The sequence below is a fragment of the Madurella fahalii genome (genome assembly GCF_045866475.1).
Source record: "Madurella fahalii IFM 68171 DNA, scaffold_6, whole genome shotgun sequence".
Taxonomy (NCBI): Eukaryota; Fungi; Ascomycota; class Sordariomycetes; order Sordariales; genus Madurella; species Madurella fahalii.
The window spans coordinates 3171603-3189935 of record NW_027263976.1 but is presented as its reverse complement, the minus strand read 5'-3'; the positions used below and the strand labels follow the sequence as shown (position 1 = coordinate 3189935).

The window sequence follows — 18333 nt, the reverse complement described above, 5'->3', positions numbered from 1 at the left end:
CACCAACCATCACCAATGCTTATAACAGCAAAACCATGCGATCGAATACCAAAAAGAACCCATCCGACGACGCCTATACTAGTACATGCAAAATCAAAGCCAGAGACTCGCAGTCCAAATCAGCCCTATTGTTAGCCACGTCTATCACCTCCCATCGCCCAATTACATATACTGCATAAGATAAACTATTCCAACCCTGCCTGCCGCACTCCATCTATTTCCTGACCCGTACGAGACCCGACTCTTCGCCACTCTCGTCGTCCGAGAACTTGTCCCCGTCCTCGCCCACCGCGAATATCGTCTCCCCGTCAAGCGACTCCCTGGGCAGCGGGGGGCTGGGTTTCCTCCTCGGCTGCGACTGCGCAGCGGCCGCACCAGCCGCCGACGACGCTTGCCCCGAGTTGGCAGCCGCCGGCGCCCCGTCCTGCCTTTGCTTCGCACTCCCGACCCTCGCCTCCTCGTCCTCGTCGTCCGACTCATCGGGATTGCCAATGTCCAAATTGGCAATCTCAAACGTCCCGTCGTCCTCCTGGGCGATCTCGTCGCTCATGGCGAAGCGCCGGTTGTTCGGCGTCGGGCGCCAGACGTAGGCAATGAACGATACGTCGGCGAAGTAGACGACGTTGGGCCAGCCGTCAAACAGGAACCAGCGCGTCTTCCAGTGGAAGGGGACGTAGTCCGGGTCGCGAGCCGACGCGAACGAGAAGGAATTGAAGACGAAGAAGCCGAAGACGACGAGGATCGAGAGGAGGATGCACCACCACAGCTTGCGGTACATGGACTCCTTGACGTGCTGCTTGCGCTCGCGGAGGTCTTTGAGGGTGAAGTTGAGCGAGTTGAGGGTCCAGACGTAGAAAGCCGTTAGGGTCCCGGCGAGGGGTAGGACCACAAGGAGGACAAAGATACCTAGGGTGGTTAGGATACTTGTTGGTGCACGTTTGTCGGGGTAACGAGTACTTACTTGCGTTTTCCGGGGTGATGACAAAGTTGGTGATGGCGTAAGCGATGCCAAATACAAAATGGGCAATGGCCAGCCACCGGACGTAGATCATGGTCCGGCCTAGGGTCGGCTTGACCACGCCGTAGCCCATGCAGACGATCAGAAGCAGGAAGAAGGAGAACGAGTTGCGCGCCGCGTTGAGGACGGCGACCACAACGAGCAGGACCTTAGAACCGATGGTCGACCCGTTCCGGTTGAGGTAGTCTGGCCCGGTTAGTTAGCGCATCGTTTGAGAAAGGGTAAGACGACATACTGTAATAACCCCAGGTCATCAGCATCTCGATCAAGAGGACGATGAGGATTGCCGTGATGTAGTTCTGCACAGGTACTACGAACGATCAGCGAGAGCCCTCGGCAGCAGATGGAGGCAACACCTACAGATGTCGGAGCGATACTGGAAATAGAGGAAGGCCCAGAACCTGTGATGGTCAGATCCTATCCATGATTCCGCCTTTTGGATTCCACATACACCAGCAGCAGCGCATAGGCAATCGTAATGGCTCCATAAAACGGCAGCTTAGGGATTTGGGCGGCCAAGAGCTCGCCGTAGGCGTTGCGGAACTCGACGACGGCCTGGTATTTTTCGGCCGAGAACTTGTCTGTGACGACGCAAAAGTATCCCGTCTTGGTGATGGGGTACTTGATCGGGCCCGACTTCTTCAGGTGGACGGCCTTGGTCAGGATGGCATTGGCTGCCTCCTCGGTAGCGTTGGGCGCCAGTATGAACTCGCCAATGTTCTCCTTCTGGCAGAGCCCGTCGTCGACCCACTGTGGCTCGCAGATGCCGATCCGGTTGAGCTTCCCCTCGGGCACCACGCCGATGAGGTCTTGGTCGATCCAATCGAAGATGAGGAGGCTGACGACCGGGTCGTCGCCCAGGTCCTTGCCGACGTCGGTGAATTTGACTTGGATGAAGGGGTCGACGGGCCCGCCCCATGCGTTCTTGCTATACATGCCTGTCTCGTGTCAGGCTGGTCGGGTCCGCAGTGGGCGATACGTTGAACAAACCATAGCATTGTTGCCTATTGTCGTCTGTCTCGTCCTGTGATTGCCCTTCGCATCAGCCAACGCCCGGGCAGGCGGGAATCGCGGCAGCGCTCACCAATGCAAACTCCAATGCCCTGGCCGTCCATACTGACAGCACCAGCAGGGCTAGTGTGTATGCCCAGCGTCTCATGGTGGACTGTGGTGTTGCGGCTCACGGTCTCGATCTCGGTGCGGTTGGGTGCGTTGGGGATCGGCTCAGGGCGACGTGTCCGGGAAAGTGTGAACCTAAAGATTAAACGACAGAATGCGGCATGGATCCGCCTTTGGCGGGGGCTCTCTGCCTTGATGCCAGCGGCGCAAAGGTGAGGTGAGCGATGTTGGGGGCGAGATGGGAAAAGAACCAAAAGCTGCCCCTGGTGTCCTGCTCGATGCACTTTCTCGGAATGCGCTAGGTATCGAGGTACTGAATGCGCAAGCTCAGGTTTCAAATGCGGCCACAGTATGCGCGTACCGTGCGCCAATCTTGAAACGCACGGGTCGGTAACATCTGTGCACTGTGACACGCGCTTGTTAGCCGCGGCTGAAACGGATGTGCCTCTGCCGGCTGCTACAGCTGGCAACTACTGTGTAAGTCGGCCGCTGACATGTACATACAAGTCTCGTTCTCGGTCTCCATGACAGCCGAGCACTAAAGGATAAAAGAGAAATAACGCTCCCTTGTTTCTCAGTTCATGTTCATGAGAACGGTAAGGCATCAGAGACGAGTCCTCGAAACATTGCGCATAGACCTAATCCGGGCCCGCAACAGAAGTTGCATCCTGTCCCGTATGCTTACAAGTCCTAACTTGGTGAGATCCCAACACCATACCCGTCTCACGGCCATGGAATTACCCAAACAGAGTTGCCCCCGCGCCAAAATTGGCCATACCTCACCTCTTCATGCAGCCGAGAACAAGACCGAGAGAAACGAACACGTAGTGGGCCCAACGTGGCAAAGGACAGTTCCCGCTGCTTGTAGCGTCAGACGCGCCCTCGGCAGAATGGATCCGTTCAGCATCATAAATGATCTGGAGACTTGCTACAAATACGTCGTCCGGTCCGTCGTCGTCGCCTACATCGACATATATTTGGCGAGTTTGGCAGTACCAACAACGTACTTACTACTTCCTCACGTAAATGCAGATATGGCAAAGCGCTGGTGGATTTCTGCCAGAGATGGAAGGACGCAGATGCGGAACTTGCAGACAGGGTCACCACGGTTGAGTTGTGCTGGATGAATACGTCGGTCCAGTTGCAGCTCATTGAGGCGTTACATCCTGTGCTGAACGCCGAGGTGCAGAGGATCTTCGACGACAGTCTGGCCGTCCTTGCTAGGAAGCTGGACCTCGCTGTTGCACTGGTGCAGAAATTGCAGGACCGAGGTCAGATCAGCGTCCCAGCATCTTTCACTTCTGCCGCAGAGCCAAAGGCGCCAAGTATGCGCTGAATCAGAGCGCATTAGATGTCGCAATCCAGGACCTCGAGGCATGGCAAGGACGTTACTAGGTGGCCCTGGACCTGAATATGCGCGATCCGAACCCCCTGATTGACGAGAAGCTGATGCAGATGCCCAAGACGCGGAATGCGCAGATCAAGCAGGACGGCGTGGCTGCAACCACCAGCCCATCACCGCTCTCTCTGACGGAGGCCATCCGATACGCCCTCCAACCCACAAGGACCCCGCCATCAGTTTTCCTACAAGATACGGCGCTCGAGACCTCGGCTGTCCCCTTCAGCAGAGCAAGGACAGCCTGCAAGCAGAGCTCGTCCAAGACACAGTGGTTCATCCTCGACAGGTTGCTCTGCAGGCCTGGGACGGACGTGCAGGCTCTGAAAGATAGCGTGCGCAACCTAGCACGCAAACTGAGGCGCGCCGACCCATTTGCCTTTGGGCTACTTAACTGCAAGGGCTTCATGCGGGTGTTCGAGTAGTCGGCATCCCGGGCGGACCTCGCAGGCTTCGACCTGGTCTTCAACTTGCCCTAGGGTATCGACGTGACGCAGGTGCATAGCTTGATGGCCCTGTTGCTTTCACCGAACAGCCCGCCGTCGCTGTCGCGCAGAGTCCGCCTGGCCCAAGAGCTGGCCACATCGGTCAGCTACGTGCACACGTTCGACTTTGTGCACAAGAATATCCGCCCCGAGTCGGTTCTGGTGTTCCAGGAGAAGGAGAATTCCCAGCTTGACACCTGCGCCACCGCCATGATCACTACCAACCAACGGTCCCGTTTCCTCATTAGATTCGAGAGCTTCCGGGCGGCCGAAACGGGTTCCAACTTCATCGGCGACCTGGACCGGGGGTCCAACATCTACCGCCACCCAGAGCGGATGGGCCAGCGCCCTGCAGAGGCGTACCAGATTCAATATGATATCTACAGTCTTGGGGTTTGCCTGCTCGAGATTGGGCTTTGGGAGCCGCTGGTCGAGTATCCAAGCGTTGGGCCGACCTCAGAGCCCAAATATGGCCGCGTGGGCCGCGACTTTGATAGTACGGGCAAGGATTGGCTCTTATTCAAGGATTATCTGGTTGTTCTGACAGAGAACGAGCTGCCTCGAAGGATAGGCGACTTGAATGCCGACGTTGTAGTGACCTGTCTGACTTGCTTGGACAAGAACGGCAACTTTGATGATGAGGCGGAAGTCGCTGATGCAGACGGAATCCCCGTTGGAGTGCGCTTCATTGAGATGATATCTGGGCAACTGAAGGAGATCGTGCTATGACAATGGACAAACATGCGAGATGGCCTTTTAAGAACCAAAAAAATGTGTCGCGGATACCTGAACCCCTTAAGGAATGTGTAGAGCAGGAAGTATCTTTGATGTTTGATGGCCGTAACGACTGCCGAGCACCTGCGGAATATACCTTTATAATAACCCAAGAGAAAAAAAAAAAAAGTGACCTTTACCCGGGAAGTTACTAGTTAAGAATATGCTACAATAGTGTATGGTTTGTAGGATAACTGCCCAGGGGATGTTAGGATGCAAAACAGGCGTTTTGCCGTTTACAGATCTTGACGGTACATGCTACCCATACTTGTCTATACCATAGGGCATAACCCAACAGCATCAATACATACTAGTAAGTACCTCATCGCCACCTCACCACTAACCCCCCCTAACCCTGAACAACCCCCTTGTTCTTCGTCGTCCATCATTGGACGGCGTCTTTGTGGCGTAAACGGAAGGCCCCTTCTATTCCAACGATAGTAGACTGTAGAAGAGTCCACTGTAGAAGAGTCTGAGTCGTTCCCATCTATGCCGCCTGCCCACGCCCCTTTCTCAACCTCCCTTCGGCGTCCAGTTTTCGTGCTGATCCTTCTCTTCCTGATCGTCCTGTCTTGAATTGCACCGCCTAGTTGATTAAATGTCCCAGTTCGCCTGGGAGGGGGATCATCATTTTCTCCCATCACCTTGTTACCTCCGCCGCCGGGGCCATCACCCGTGCTGCCTCCACTTCCGCCTCCACCTCCGCCGTTTTTACTACGCCGAAGCCAGCTCGGGAGACGAAGGTTCGCCCAGTAGGCGTAAAGGAGACAGCCGATCCAGATCGGGATGGAAATGCCAACTTTGTGAGACGGTAAGTTGGCATGTTTGATCTTGACTTTGGTGAGACAGAGTGTGCACTTACATATGATGGGGAAAATCCAATTCGGCGAGTACAGCAATTCGCCCTTGTCATCGTGCTGGAACAAAGTAATGTTCACGGCGAAGAGGGATGTGAAGAAGGACAATGGGAGCTAGGCATATGGAACTTGGCATCAGTTGATTAGGTCCGCAAGAAAAAAGGAAAAGAGGTGACTTCCTTAAAGAGTCACAAGTTGCCTGGGTAGGTACAGACAAAGAGAATGGTGGTGATTGTAAAAACCAAGAGTGTCCTGCCCTGCTGAACGGCCTCAGTCGACTGTGAGATGGCGATTTCGCTTTGTTGCAACGTGAGAGTTGCATTCACCTATACGGCTCCTGTTAGCTGTGGAAATTCTTCTCCAATGTCCGTATTTGGTCGTACTGCGTTGTGAATGCCCTTGGCGACTTTGTCCATCTCGTCAATCTCTTTGATGATGTAATTAGCTGAGCGCGGCACGTCAGGGTCGCTGCGCAAGAGTCTCTCCTGGACGATCTTCTGATATGATGCCAAAGCTCGGAGAATGCAGAGTTCATCTCGGATGTCCTTGATCAAGCAGAGAAGGCTGGCCGTCGCACCAATGTTATTTGACCTTCTCTTGATGGAAATATGACCCCTCTCTGCTTGACTCTTCAGGTTGTCGTTGGTGAAGTTTTCAAATAAATCTGCTTCCTTTATCGCCTGCTCCGTGACGGATCAGTAACAGCCGATTCTATCCATGGAATGGAAACTACAAGAAGGGGGCAAAGTACCGCTTTGTTGATAGCATATGAGAAGATTTGGTGAGCGGACAAGCTCTTCCGGGTGCCTTTGGTTGCAATACCAGTTTGTTGTGCTTCTCCGTTCGTCCTGGTAGTGAAGAATTTGACACAAGAGTCGACGATGAACTTGCTCATCATGTGGGCCGAATTTGGCTGCGGACGGCCCTTGCCTGCCTCTGGTTCCTTGCTGAGCTCTCTGAGGATAATGGTGGCAAGGTCTTCCACGTTATCAGGGCGGTGAGTTGACGAAGTGATGATAGTTTCTGGTAGTATCAGCCTCGTTTTCCATGGGAGAGCTTGGGGAAAGCCCTTTGATATAAAATCGACCTGCTCAGGTTATAACTCGTAGCTCACCTTTGTTGAGCACCCAGACCCATAGCTCGTCTATCTGGAGAACGGTCCAGGACTTCAGCCCTAATTTTTTCACATCGCCATCGAGCTCTTTGGTAACTACTTGATCCTGGTTTCGGCGCTTCATGTCCCTCTCCAGTTCGTCGTCCCCAGCGGTGTGGTAATAGAATTCGTCTAGGGTTCTCGTTCCGTGTATGGTTTGACCTTCATAGGCATCTAGTAGTTGTTGATATTTTGGATCACCCGGACCGTTCTCCTCGATTCTTCCAAACCGAACATAAGGTATCTGGTGGTCCTGGTTCACATCTGAAAGCTCCAGGTTATACTTGGGTTTCACTTACGTAGACAGCCATCATGTTCTCCAGCTCCCTTTGTGTCTCCATCTTCTCGGCCGGCACTCTGCCTTGCTGGCTTTTAGGTGAGTCTCTTGTGGTGCATATCCAAGGGCTTTTCTCCGCAACACAGTGGGGTTTCATGAGTCGCGACTTGGAAGACCCATGAGGAATTTCCTGCCAGCTCTTCTTAAAGAAGGACATCATTGAAGCTAACTGGCCCTCCTCCCTCTTCTCCTCCAAACCTATGGCAACGACTAGGTCCTAGACGTGGTTGTTTAGCATTGATTGGTCTTGTCTTTGAGCTGCATACGCTTGAGCAGCTTAGTTCAAAGATGAATGGGATCTAATAAGAGAGCTTACGTTCATCCATTGCATCTAGTTTCTCTTTAGCATCATCTCCCTCCGGGAATCACAGGCATTCGATAGAAGGTCTTACATTGTTCGCTGGCAAATGTATCCACCGAAACTTGAAGTCCTCTTTAGCGAACACCTTATTACCGTCTGTTTTATTCAGTTTGCCGCTGGTACCATTGATCCAGCCCCTGGCGTCTGTCATGATGCGGATAGGACCTTCTTTACATATGACCTGTTCCACATGCCGCAGCTGACGAAGGAAGCCGGTTCGGGAGCCTTCGGCATAGAAGTCTGCAAGGACTGCGTCGAAATCGGACATGAACGCCTTTGCCTTTGGCTTCTCATATCGCTCAATTGGAATAGACGTTGGCACGAACGGCGGATCTCTTAGGAGGTCGACGGTCCTTTCATATTCATCCGTCTTGAGCATCTGAAGATTGGCATCTTTCGGTGTAACTTCGCCTTCCCGCTTCCTCGACCACCTATCCGGGACCCTCCCATCCGGACCACGGAGAACCCTTTTCGGCCTTTTTACCACTCTATCCCCATCCAGGTCGGTTGCTTCAAGTCCATCCTTGATCTCGGCGGCGATTTTTAATGCACGCTTTCTGTTTCTGTCGTTTTCAGGCTTTGGTTCCATGCTGTAAAGGAGCTGCCACACAATCCGATCATTCCCGGTGCAGGCAGCCCAGTCTAGAGCATTCCAATTGTTCTGATTCTCGGCGGGATTTAAGTAAAACCTCGCAGCTGCGGCTCTCTTGCCCTTCTTCAACAATAGCCGAGCAATGTCATGCGTCTCTCTGTTCTCAGCAGCCCAACCAAGCACCTGATCATGCACGGCATCATTGGTGGCGTCCGGTGACAGTGGCGAGTTGGCCACCTCCTTCGCTAAGATGAAGAGTGCGGTCTCTCCTTTCGCATTGGGCGCAAACATATCTTCCCAGTTCATCCTTTCCATGAGAAGCCCGATTATCTCCTTGTCGTAGGAACCAGAGCTTGCTGCGAGGTGGAGTGGTGTTTGAGATTCATCGTTCTTGGCCGCCACATTAGCCCCGTGGGCCAGCAAGCACTTCACCACCTTTTCACTCGATTGAGCATCACTACCACTGGTGAGCGCGATAGCCCGTATCCAGCCCAGGTCATCGGACTCCCTGGGGACCTCCACACTGTCGTCGTCGGTTTCGGCCCGGCGGCAACTGGCATAATGCAGCGCGGTCCAACCATCTTTGTCGGCCATGTTGGCGCCATCTTCATCTCCCATGGACACGAGGAGCTGGTTTACAATATCCGCGTAGCCGCGTCTGCTGGCTTTGTGTAGTGCAGTCTGCCCAAGTTCGTCGACATTTCTCGGGTCTGCCTGGCCGTCTTGCAGGAGGATTCTCACGATCTCTCCATTGCCAAAAAAGCTTGCCTTGTGCAGGGTAGTGCGGCGGGCATGATTGGCGACATGCACTGAAGCTTTGCGCCTGAGCAGGCTCCTGACAAACGTCTCGTTTCCAGCCACGCTTGCGAGCATGAGTTGAGTCCAGCCTTCGTTTTCCGCCGCATTGACGTTTGTGGTATCCTGAGCCAGAAGTGTCTCGACAGTATCATCATCCGACTGACTTATAGCCACTATCAAGGGAGTCTGACCATCCTTGTCCGCTATATTGACGTCCGCCTTTGCCATTATAAGCACGTCTATCACTCCACTGTTCGTTTGGCGGACGGCCTTTGCCACCGGTGTTCGACCTTTGTTGCTGACTGCGTTGATGTCCACATTCTGCTTCATCAGAAGCTCCACAACCGCTACGCTCGCGTGTCCAGAAGCCGAGTATAACGGGGTTCGACCGTTCTTATCGACTGCGCCGACGTCTGCGCCGGCTTTAATGAGCAGTTCTACAGACTTTAGGAGGTCCCACCGGCAAGCTATGTGCAGCGGTGTAACGCCATCCCACCCCGTTTGTTGACTTCAGCTCGCCTCTCGACAAGCAATTCCACGATATCTTCCGTCTCAACGAAGCATGCGGTCATCAAGGGAGTCCATCCATTCCCGGAGCTCTCAGCATTGATATTCGCGTGGTTATCCAGGAGCAGAGAAACCAGGGTTGTTGACGCTTGCCGGATGGCATGTGTGAGAGGAGTGTATCTCTGACGTTGATCCCTTGCTTCCAAATCTGCTTTGTGATCGATGAGAAGACGGGCCATATCCACATCTCGCAGGTAGCAAGCACGGTTAAGTGGCGGGAACCACTCTCCATCTCTGTTTGGCGAGGCCTTGTGATCGAGTAACACACGCGCAACGTCTATATCTTTCTGGGCAACGGCGATACCAAGCGCAGTGGCTTGGTGGTCATCAAGAGCGTCAATCTGCTCTTGCGTCATGGCTTTCAACACGCTGCTCAGAACATTTTTGTTTGCGCGTTTGATGATCAAAAGATGCAACAAGGTATATCCGCTGGGTGTTCGAGCGCCGAGATTGGCACCTTTGGCGACGAGAGCCGGAACCCTGTCAGGGTCGCTCTCGGCTGCACCCAGCAGCTCCTCGCCGGGAATCGGCCACTCATGGTTATCGTGATCTTGACGACTGCCCGAGGATCCGTCATTTGGGATATCTCCTGGCTCTGGCCTCTAATTTTCCCGAGAGGATGAGGCAACGCTCTTCGTGTCGGCTAGCTCCATGGCGACCACTACATGACAGAGATAGTACGCACCAGGTAGATAGATGAGACAGGAACTTCAGGAAGTATGAGAGAGCTGAAATAAAACCCGGGGGAAGGCTGGACTTATTTGATGCCAGCCACCCCCCTCCTGCTCTCCCTCTTGAGTGTGCATCGAGTCCGTGCGCCCACCCACCCGATTAGTATTCCACTCGTCCAGACCTTCTCCGTTTGCCTTACCAATTTGGGCGCGCCGAGTGCATCTGATGACCTGATAGGCGAGGAGGGGCGGGAGTTGGGCAGCCGGAACCAAATGCTACCCGATAGTTTTCTGCGCCGGGCCCCAGCCATTGCTCTATCGCAGGTGCGGATCTAGGTCAGCCAAAAATTTGCCATGTCTTAGGTGCCATACCTAAAGACCTGATCAAAGTGCCCTTGTAGTTAACTACCTAGCTCTGTCCAGTCCCGCTCCTCCACAGACCAGATACTACCGCAGCGCGGAATTCTCGAAGGACAGGTCAGGTGACCCACCTCAGCAACGCTCGGGCCACAGGTGCTGCTGGATAGTGGATACAGAGTAAACGGCCTCCCACTTCAGGTCAAGAAAGGCTGAGAAGGCTCCGAGGTAGTAGGTACTAAGTAGGTCGCGCAGACCGAATGAAGGAATCTGAAAACGGTGCACGGGAATTTCAGGGGGGTCATCCTGTCGCAGCTGTTTTGCTTGGAATTCTTCCGTTTCCCATCCAGCCGTAAATCTTGCATCGCTCCGCCGCAAGCATGGGGAAGGGAACAGACAAGCTCTACATCACACACTCGGAGTGGTCATCATCCGACGCCTACGGCGCCAGTGTTGGCGCGAATGCCGGCTCGCGGGCCCAGCGCAGCGGCGCCGCCGCCCACGCCAGCTTCAAGCGCCTCCCCTTCAACTTTTGCGCCGCCAGCCTCCAGCCCTTCAAGAATCCCGTCTGCACCGTCGACGGCACCATCTTCGACGTCGAGGTCATCAGCGCCTGGCTGGAGAAGCACGCGACTAACCCCATCAATGGCGAGCCGCTCGCCGCCAAGGACCTGATCCGCCTCAACTTTGCGCGCAACGCCGATACCGCCACCGGGGGAGGCGGCGGCGGCGGCAGCAGCAGCAGCAGCGGCAATGGCGTTCCGACCGATGGCAAGGGCGATTTCATTGACCCCGTCACCTTCAAGGTCTTCACCGACAACACGCACATTGTAGCCGTCCGCCACGGCAGCTACGCCAACGTTTTCGCCTGGGAGACGGTCGAGCGCATGAACATCAAGGCCAAGATGTGGAGGGACCTCGTCGATGACGCCGAGTTCGGCCGCAAGGACATCATCACGCTGCAGGATCCCCAGAACGCCGCCAGTCGCGACCTCAGCCGGTTCAAGTACCTCCAAGACGGCCAGGACGCTCTCCCCACGCGGGAGCAAGAAGAGCAGCGCCAGCAGGGCGGCATCAACATCGACGCGCTCGGCCGAATAGGCGACAAGGTCCTCCGCGCAAAGGAAGCCGTCCAGCGTGCGCGACAAGCCCGCGAAGGAGGCGACGTCAACCGCACCACCAAGTCCCTGACCGCATCCAAACCCACTGCCTCCTCCACCCCCCGCCCGCCCTCCATCCAGGACAAAAAGCTCCCCGCCAACGCCGCAGCCTACACCACCGGCCTGGCGGCGGCCTCCTTCACCTCGACGGGGCTCACCCCCTCGACGTCGGGCGAGCGCGCCCTCCTCTCGGACGAGGAGTACATGCTGCACCCCAAGCGCATCAAGCACAAGGGCTACGCACGCATCGAGACGAACCTGGGGCCGCTCACGCTCGAGCTCCACACCGACACGGCGCCCAAGGCCGTGTGGAACTTCGTCCGCCTCGCGCAGCGGGGCTACTACCGCGGCGTGGCCTTCCACCGCTCCATCCCCAACTTCATGATCCAGGGCGGCGACCCGACGGGGACGGGCCGCGGGGGCCAGTCGGTGTGGGGGAAGAGCTTCGCGGACGAGCTCGAAGGGCCGCACGCGCACGACGCGCGCGGCGTGCTCAGCATGGCCAACAAGGGCAAGAACACCAACTCGTCGCAGTTCTTCATCACCTACCGCCCCGCCAAGCACCTCGACCGGAAGCACACCATCTTCGGCCGTGTTGTGGACGACGACGACGGCGGCGGCGGCGGCATGGCCACGCTGGACAAGATGGAACGGACCCCGACCGAGCAGGGGACCAACCGGCCGCTGCACGACATCGTCATCAAGGACGTGGTCGTCTTTGTCGACCCCTTCGAGGAGTTCCTCAAGGAAAAGAGCCAGAAGGAGGCCGAAAGCAAGGCGAAAGCCGAGATTGCGAGGCGCGGCGGGACCGAGGACGACAAGACGACGTGGACGGGGAAGAGGATACGGAGTGAGCGGGATGGGGGCCGGGACGGGGCGAGTAGCGGTGGTGGGCCCGTGGTTGGGAAGTACCTCCAGAGTGCGCTAGCGAATAATAATACTAAATTGGCCGAGGGAAAGGAGGGGGAGGAGGAGGGGCGGAAGAAGGATGACGAAAGGGCGGTGGAGACGTGGGAGGAGCCGGTGAGGAAGAAAGCAAAGATGGGGAGAGGGGGGTTTGGGAATTTCGATGGGTGGTAATGTGGGTTTTGTGATAGACTGTACGGCATTTGCATTGCTTGGCGTTGGGAAGGAAGAAGTGGCGGGTTCCAGTGATTGGAGTTGATTTTGTTTAGGTTCGTCAAGGTCTGACTGCGAAGGGCAGTCGGTATATACCATTGCAATAAGAGATATACATGTCATGTAATAAATGTGCTTCCCTGCTTGGTATGTGGGACGTTCTCTCCCCTTCCCCCTTTTTTTTTCCCCCGTCGTCCATCTCGAGCTTGTTACAGTCTCGATCTCAGTCAAACCGCATCCCTTTATACTGCCCCTCCCCCCCAACCTCTTAGACTTCACGTCCACACCATGTCAAAACCCCCGGGTGTTAACACATCCTTGCCCGGCAACCCGTACCCGTGTCCCCCCATCGCCGCCATGGGTTCTTCCTCTTCTCCTTCTCCCTCCTCTTCCCTCAACCACTCGGGAGCCGGCTCGTGCTCGTCCAGCAGGTTAGCCACCGCATCCGCCTGCCGGATCCCAGTCTCTATGTACAGAGTCCGCAGCCGGTCAACGACGTACGCCCTCATCTTCTCGGAGCACGCCGTCGACATGCCGACGACGAAGAGCGGCCAGACGACGGTGCTCCTCGCTGACACGAGGAGCATGTAGCGCTCCGCCTCCTCCTCGGCGTTCCCCGCGCGCGTCACGTCGAGGATGGTCAGCCCCGACAGCAGCCGCCTCGGTTCTGAAGGGCTGCATACGCTGCTGGCCGAGTCGGATGATCTCGATGACGGCGAGGTGGGCGGGCTCGGTGGCTGCCGGATTTCGACCGTCGATATCGGTGTGGCCCCTGGGTCTAGGCTCTCGATGCTGCCGTCGGTGGTGTTCATGAGCCCGAGGTGTTGCGGTACGCTCGCGGTGACGGCGTGGACCATTCGTTTGAGTTTCCGCCGCGCCTTTTTGAACTCTTCGACGTAGCGGCTGGAGGATAATCTCGGTGCGAAGCTCTGTAGATCGTGGTAGATCTCGGAAATAATGGTTTCGAGGAGAAGGATGCGGGCGGTGAAGATGCAGTTCCATACATTGGCCTGCCGTAGGGACGGGTAGAGATGGCAGATCCCTGCATATACCGCCGGGTGGTGCTCCGTTACTTTGAATGTCCGGCACTGCGAGGATGGTTGGAGCTGGACTGTCAGCTTCTCGAACTGCTCTTCGATACCGAGCAGCATCTCGACAATGATCTCGCGATCTGTCAACGCGCCACTCTTGATCTCGAAGCGCAGTTGTAGTATTTGCCAGACAAGTGGTACTAGGTGTCTCGTCGGACATTCCGGCTTGAATGTCCTGGCCATTTCGTGCCAGAGCTCTATTAAGCAGTTCGGCATGGGCACGTTTCTCTGGGCGCAGCTGATAATAACTCGTTGACAGAGCATCGAGAACATGCTCCTGCCCGCCCGGGTCTGGAACTGAGCGGGTCCTCGCATCCGTGCAAGCGCCGCAGCCCCGTTGACATGTTTCTGGAAGGCTTCGACCGTCAAGGTTCGTGGTGTGATTTCCGTCATCATCTCGAACACCCCGAGGATGAGGACGGAGAGCATCGTGCTATCCTTGACAACCTCGGCCGAATCCTTTAACGCGTGGTTTGTCAACCGCAGCGCCGTTCCATACGACTTTCTGGCGGCATCCATGAGATCGCTCGACTGCGTCATGCTAGCGAGGCCCATCAGTCCCACCGCCGTCATGCTAGCAAGAACCCCGTCGACTTGACCCGGCGCCGACGACGAAGGTTTCCAAACGTCCCGGAGGAAGTCAAATCTCTGATGGCATGCAGTCTCCTCCATCGTAACGTATCGTGAGAAGAAATAGGCGGTGCCCTGTTCTTGGCAGGTCGGCGCAAGGGTGTACTGAAGAGCCATTGCCGGTGTCACCGGCCAGCTTCCGGACTCGGGTGACATGAGCCGGCTGCTGTCGTCGCGGTCCAAGCCATCCCCACCCGCCGGGCTGCTCGCCACCGGGGTAGCGGGAACGACCAACGACAGCGGCTTCCTCCGGGGCTCGGGCGTGAGGGATGACCGGCCCTCCGAGTCGGATGGTGTCGCCGGGTCAATGGCGAGGTTTCTCCTGCGGGCCCTTGCCTTGGCCTTCTTGATGACGTGGGAGCTCTCATCGCGGAACATGAGATCCACGATATTCCGGTAGCCTGGGCATTCTTGCTGTCTCTTTTCGCACTGCCCACACCCCGGTTCTCGTTGGTCGCACTGTCGGCTCCGCGTCAGCGAATCCGTCCACGACCACGATACCCGCAAGTTGACACCTCGAGCGTTATGCACCGCGTCACCATACCTAGACACCAAAGACGGGGCTCACCCGGCTCGCTCCGTCGAAGTGACCGCCGGGTAGAGTTGCGTAAAGGAAAAAAATTTTTTTTTTTTTTTTTTTTTTTTTCCTTTTTCAAGGAATACAAAAAGGCATCTCGAAAAGACAAACTTACACGGATCTTGCGCTCTCGGCAGCTGGAGCACCCCTTGCTTGGCTTTCCGCAATAGACCATCTTTGGCAGTGAGGCTTGACGCCGAAATTGGCAGTAAGCCCGGTGGACACGACGCGTCGGACGGCGCAGTCACCACTCTCCCGAACCATTCGCCGAAGGAGCTCTCACGGTTAGTCCCGGACTGGGAACGTCGCCGCCTAGTTGCCGAGTGCTGATCCAGGCCCAGGCCTAGGCCTAGGCATGTCGAGTCGGGAGTCGGCAACGGTAGGAAGAGAGGGGGGTGGCGAGAAGGCCGGCGCTGTCTAGACCCAGCACGGGGCAAGCGTCGTTTGCGGAGTCGGTTCAGCTCGAATGATCGTGTTGAACGACGGATTCGCGTGTCGGGCTGTCTAACCAGAATCTGCTGGGAGAATGCCTAGGCAAGAGCCTGTCCGGCTGACGACCTTCTTAAGCTGGATCTGGGTGTGTTGCAGATTATGGAGGCCGCAGCACGAGGTAATTATTCCAGGCGCGGTGCACGTCGAACGGGACTCAGTTCTGGCGTCTCCTGAGCCAATTCCTCGGTTGACTTTTTGCTCATGCCGTAAGGTAGGGCTCACAGGGCTATGGCTCGGGCGTTCTGCAGTACGATGCCGGGTGGTGAGCGCGTGCCAAGGTGCCCCCGCCCACACACGACATGGGAAATCGAAACACAGCCCCTGGATCGCGCCCACAGCCTCCAGTTACCCGTGTACCTGGCCGAGAGTAGATCTAGCCTAGACATCGTCCGAGAAATTGGGAACAGCCCGCGCGACCAGTGGGCACGATGTGCTGAGAGAGGGCCAGACCAAGGCCAGACCACGGCCAGGCCCGCGAGGTATTGGCCTAACCAGTGGCCAGTGCGCCAGCAGGGGTCTTTCCTCTTCGGGGATGCTGTGCGAAGGCGTTCTTCAAGCACGAGTGACATTGGGGCGGCTTGGCGAGGCTTCCAGCGGCCAGGGGCATCAGAAAGCTTAAACGACCCCACGGCACCCTATTCGTCGCACGCGTTCGCGTCCAGCGAGAGCGGCGGGACGGAAACGCTGACCACCACGCCGCTCGCTTCGCCTGCAATGGCTGCAAATGGCTGCGATGGCTTGCAGCCTCAATGCTGGTGAAATGCTTCGAGAAAACTTCTGTCGACGGTCTGGCTGCTCACGCTGCATCTGGCACTCCCCCCGGCAAGGACGACATAGGCGGGCTCGAAGTCGGGAGCCAGATCTGCGAGATAACACCAAACACCGCCGCAACAGAGCACTGCAGAAGGCAGCGGTGGGTCTAGTATAGAGGTGCGTCATGTCAAAGTAAGGGTGCCCGAGACATTGGGGCAGAGACGTAATTTGCATGTATAGTAGCACTGCATCGAATGCTGTCGTTGAACGTTGCCCGGATACCCTCGGGCCGTCGAACAACTGGTGGCCGTCGCGACCTTGACGTGTGGGCAGACGACGGTGCCGTCAACGAGCTGCAGGGTGCAACAAGGGCCTGGCTGCAGATCAAGGATGGATTGCAACGTTGCCGCCACCGAATTCCGAACTCGAAGCTCTCGTGGAATCGTTACCGCCCTTGACCGTGCCTGATTTGGCAAGATTATCCCCGAGGCGCAGGGTTGAAATTAACGCCGATCCTCCAGATGTCGTCGGGTCACACAGCCCTACACTAGGCCCGGTCAGGGAAAGCGGTTGCTGCGCAAAGGTCCACGCATCGATGCAGCAGCACGCGTCCTGTACTTTACGTAGTAGCGTGTACCAAAGGGCGTACTGAGGATTCATTGCAGCTCCAAACTCTTGGTTGTTTGCGTGCAATGGCACCCAATCAACCACCTCAGCAGCGCATCGTACATAGCCCCGATGTTCCAACCCGGTGCGGGGCGCTTTGTCGGACCCGGCAGATGCACGGAATATATACGCTCCCACATTTCCCTCGCTGCAAAGCACGTTATTGTGGCTGATACTGCATGGTCAAAGTGCAGCCCAGGTATTAAAACAGTCGTACGCGGAATCTCAATGCCAATATTCTGTGGCTGTGCTCCCGCAATATCTTTCGAGCACCGGTCAGTCTGCCGGCTATTGACGACTGAGTAATTGCCCCTACATAGCATCGCCGGTATGATTTATCCTGGCGGTGAAGAACACGGTCTTCTCTCGACCAATCTGCTCCTTGTTCGATCAGCCCTCTGAGACGGAAGTCGACCTCTTGGCATGCCGGCCCGACCCTGGCGCCCGGAATAAGCCCCCCACATCGGACGAGGCCGGGGTCTGTTTAACCAGCAGCAACCCCGCGAATCCTGTGTTCTCCCACAGCGCTGGGCCGCGAAGATATTGATGGAAGCCATAGGCCGGATTACGGCAGGTTGCTTTTCTTAGCTTTCGGCACGGTTACACATCCAGCCGCTCCAACGTCTTCCGACCCCGACGCACGGCAGTGCTGTTTCCCTAAAGCACACCTTCTCTTTCACCAGTCTCGAAACAAGCCTCCGGAAGCCACCCGTTCCGGCCAAACGCCGCCGCCGCCGCTATTTGTGGTCCGGGCAGCCTCACGCCATGACCGACAAGCAGCCCTCTCTATCTATCGGCGGTGAGGCCCCGGAATAGCACTGGGCTGCTAGCATGAGATGCAGCGAATGAATGGAGCCGGAAACACGGCCGCAAATTGTAGCTGCGTCCACTGCCCTCTAGCGCCGCGGGATTGGAAGCGTTCCGAGGAGCCGACAGGCAGCTGTGGGGGAGACATAGATGCGCCGCGAAGATGGTGGCCAGTGGGCGTGTTGCTCGATGGACACACGACACACGATGCGAATGGTTGGGTGTCCCGGCTCTCTTGTTATTCGTTGCTGCAGATGCTCGAGTCCGGTTCATGCAACGAGGTGACAGACATGGACGCTAGGCAGCAAGGATGCAGAAGCCAACGGGCCGAATTCAAAGCAACAACTTCCACATTGCATATCCTCGTTTCGGCAGCCAGGGACTCTACACAAACCTTGAGAAGCTGTCGACTCTTAAAACACGCCTACATAAAACCCCATGATCCTATGCTCATCTCCGCGATTGGCTGCTACAGGTAGGTATGTAAGCTGAGAGGCAGTTTCCAAAGATAGACCTGCAGACAAAGAGATCACTAATCAAAGGGCGTGGCGAA

General features: G+C 56.3%; 7 protein-coding genes across 7 annotated transcripts; 4 read left to right on the top strand and 3 right to left on the bottom strand.

Moving 5' to 3' along the window:
* Positions 1-214: 214 nt before the first annotated feature.
* PTM1 (Membrane protein ptm1) lies at positions 215-2177 on the bottom strand (the record flags this gene model as incomplete). Its single annotated transcript, XM_071066408.1, has 7 exons — positions 215-906; positions 962-1204; positions 1254-1328; positions 1379-1419; positions 1470-1956; positions 2009-2042; positions 2103-2177. The coding sequence occupies 7 exons, from the start codon at positions 2175-2177 to the stop codon at positions 215-217; spliced, it is 1647 nt and encodes a 548-aa protein (XP_070922509.1).
* An 850-nt stretch (positions 2178-3027) lies between these two features.
* MFIFM68171_10988 (uncharacterized protein) lies at positions 3028-3473 on the top strand (the record flags this gene model as incomplete). Its single annotated transcript, XM_071066407.1, has 2 exons — positions 3028-3083; positions 3170-3473. 2 exons carry the CDS (start codon positions 3028-3030, stop codon positions 3471-3473), a joined length of 360 nt encoding a protein of 119 aa, XP_070922508.1.
* Positions 3474-3550: 77 nt separating this feature from the next.
* Positions 3551-3958, top strand: MFIFM68171_10987 (uncharacterized protein; the record flags this gene model as incomplete). Its single annotated transcript, XM_071066406.1, has 1 exon — positions 3551-3958. The coding sequence occupies one exon, from the start codon at positions 3551-3553 to the stop codon at positions 3956-3958; it is 408 nt and encodes a 135-aa protein (XP_070922507.1).
* Positions 3959-4042: 84 nt separating this feature from the next.
* On the top strand, positions 4043-4747 carry MFIFM68171_10986 (uncharacterized protein; the record flags this gene model as incomplete). The annotated part of the gene is made up of 1 exon (XM_071066405.1): positions 4043-4747. One exon carries the CDS (start codon positions 4043-4045, stop codon positions 4745-4747), a length of 705 nt encoding a protein of 234 aa, XP_070922506.1.
* Positions 4748-5305: 558 nt separating this feature from the next.
* MFIFM68171_10985 (uncharacterized protein) lies at positions 5306-9118 on the bottom strand (the record flags this gene model as incomplete). The annotated part of the gene is made up of 10 exons (XM_071066404.1): positions 5306-5359; positions 5437-5591; positions 5655-5763; positions 5865-5975; positions 6033-6329; positions 6401-6672; positions 6764-7046; positions 7102-7356; positions 7456-7470; positions 7532-9118. 10 exons carry the CDS (start codon positions 9116-9118, stop codon positions 5306-5308), a joined length of 3138 nt encoding a protein of 1045 aa, XP_070922505.1.
* Positions 9119-10865: 1747 nt separating this feature from the next.
* Positions 10866-12725, top strand: cyp8 (cyclophilin peptidyl-prolyl cis-trans isomerase Cyp8; the record flags this gene model as incomplete). Its single annotated transcript, XM_071066403.1, has 1 exon — positions 10866-12725. One exon carries the CDS (start codon positions 10866-10868, stop codon positions 12723-12725), a length of 1860 nt encoding a protein of 619 aa, XP_070922504.1.
* Positions 12726-13039: 314 nt separating this feature from the next.
* Positions 13040-15237, bottom strand: MFIFM68171_10983 (uncharacterized protein; the record flags this gene model as incomplete). Its single annotated transcript, XM_071066402.1, has 2 exons — positions 13040-14944; positions 15178-15237. The coding sequence occupies 2 exons, from the start codon at positions 15235-15237 to the stop codon at positions 13040-13042; spliced, it is 1965 nt and encodes a 654-aa protein (XP_070922503.1).
* Positions 15238-18333: the final 3096 nt, after the last annotated feature.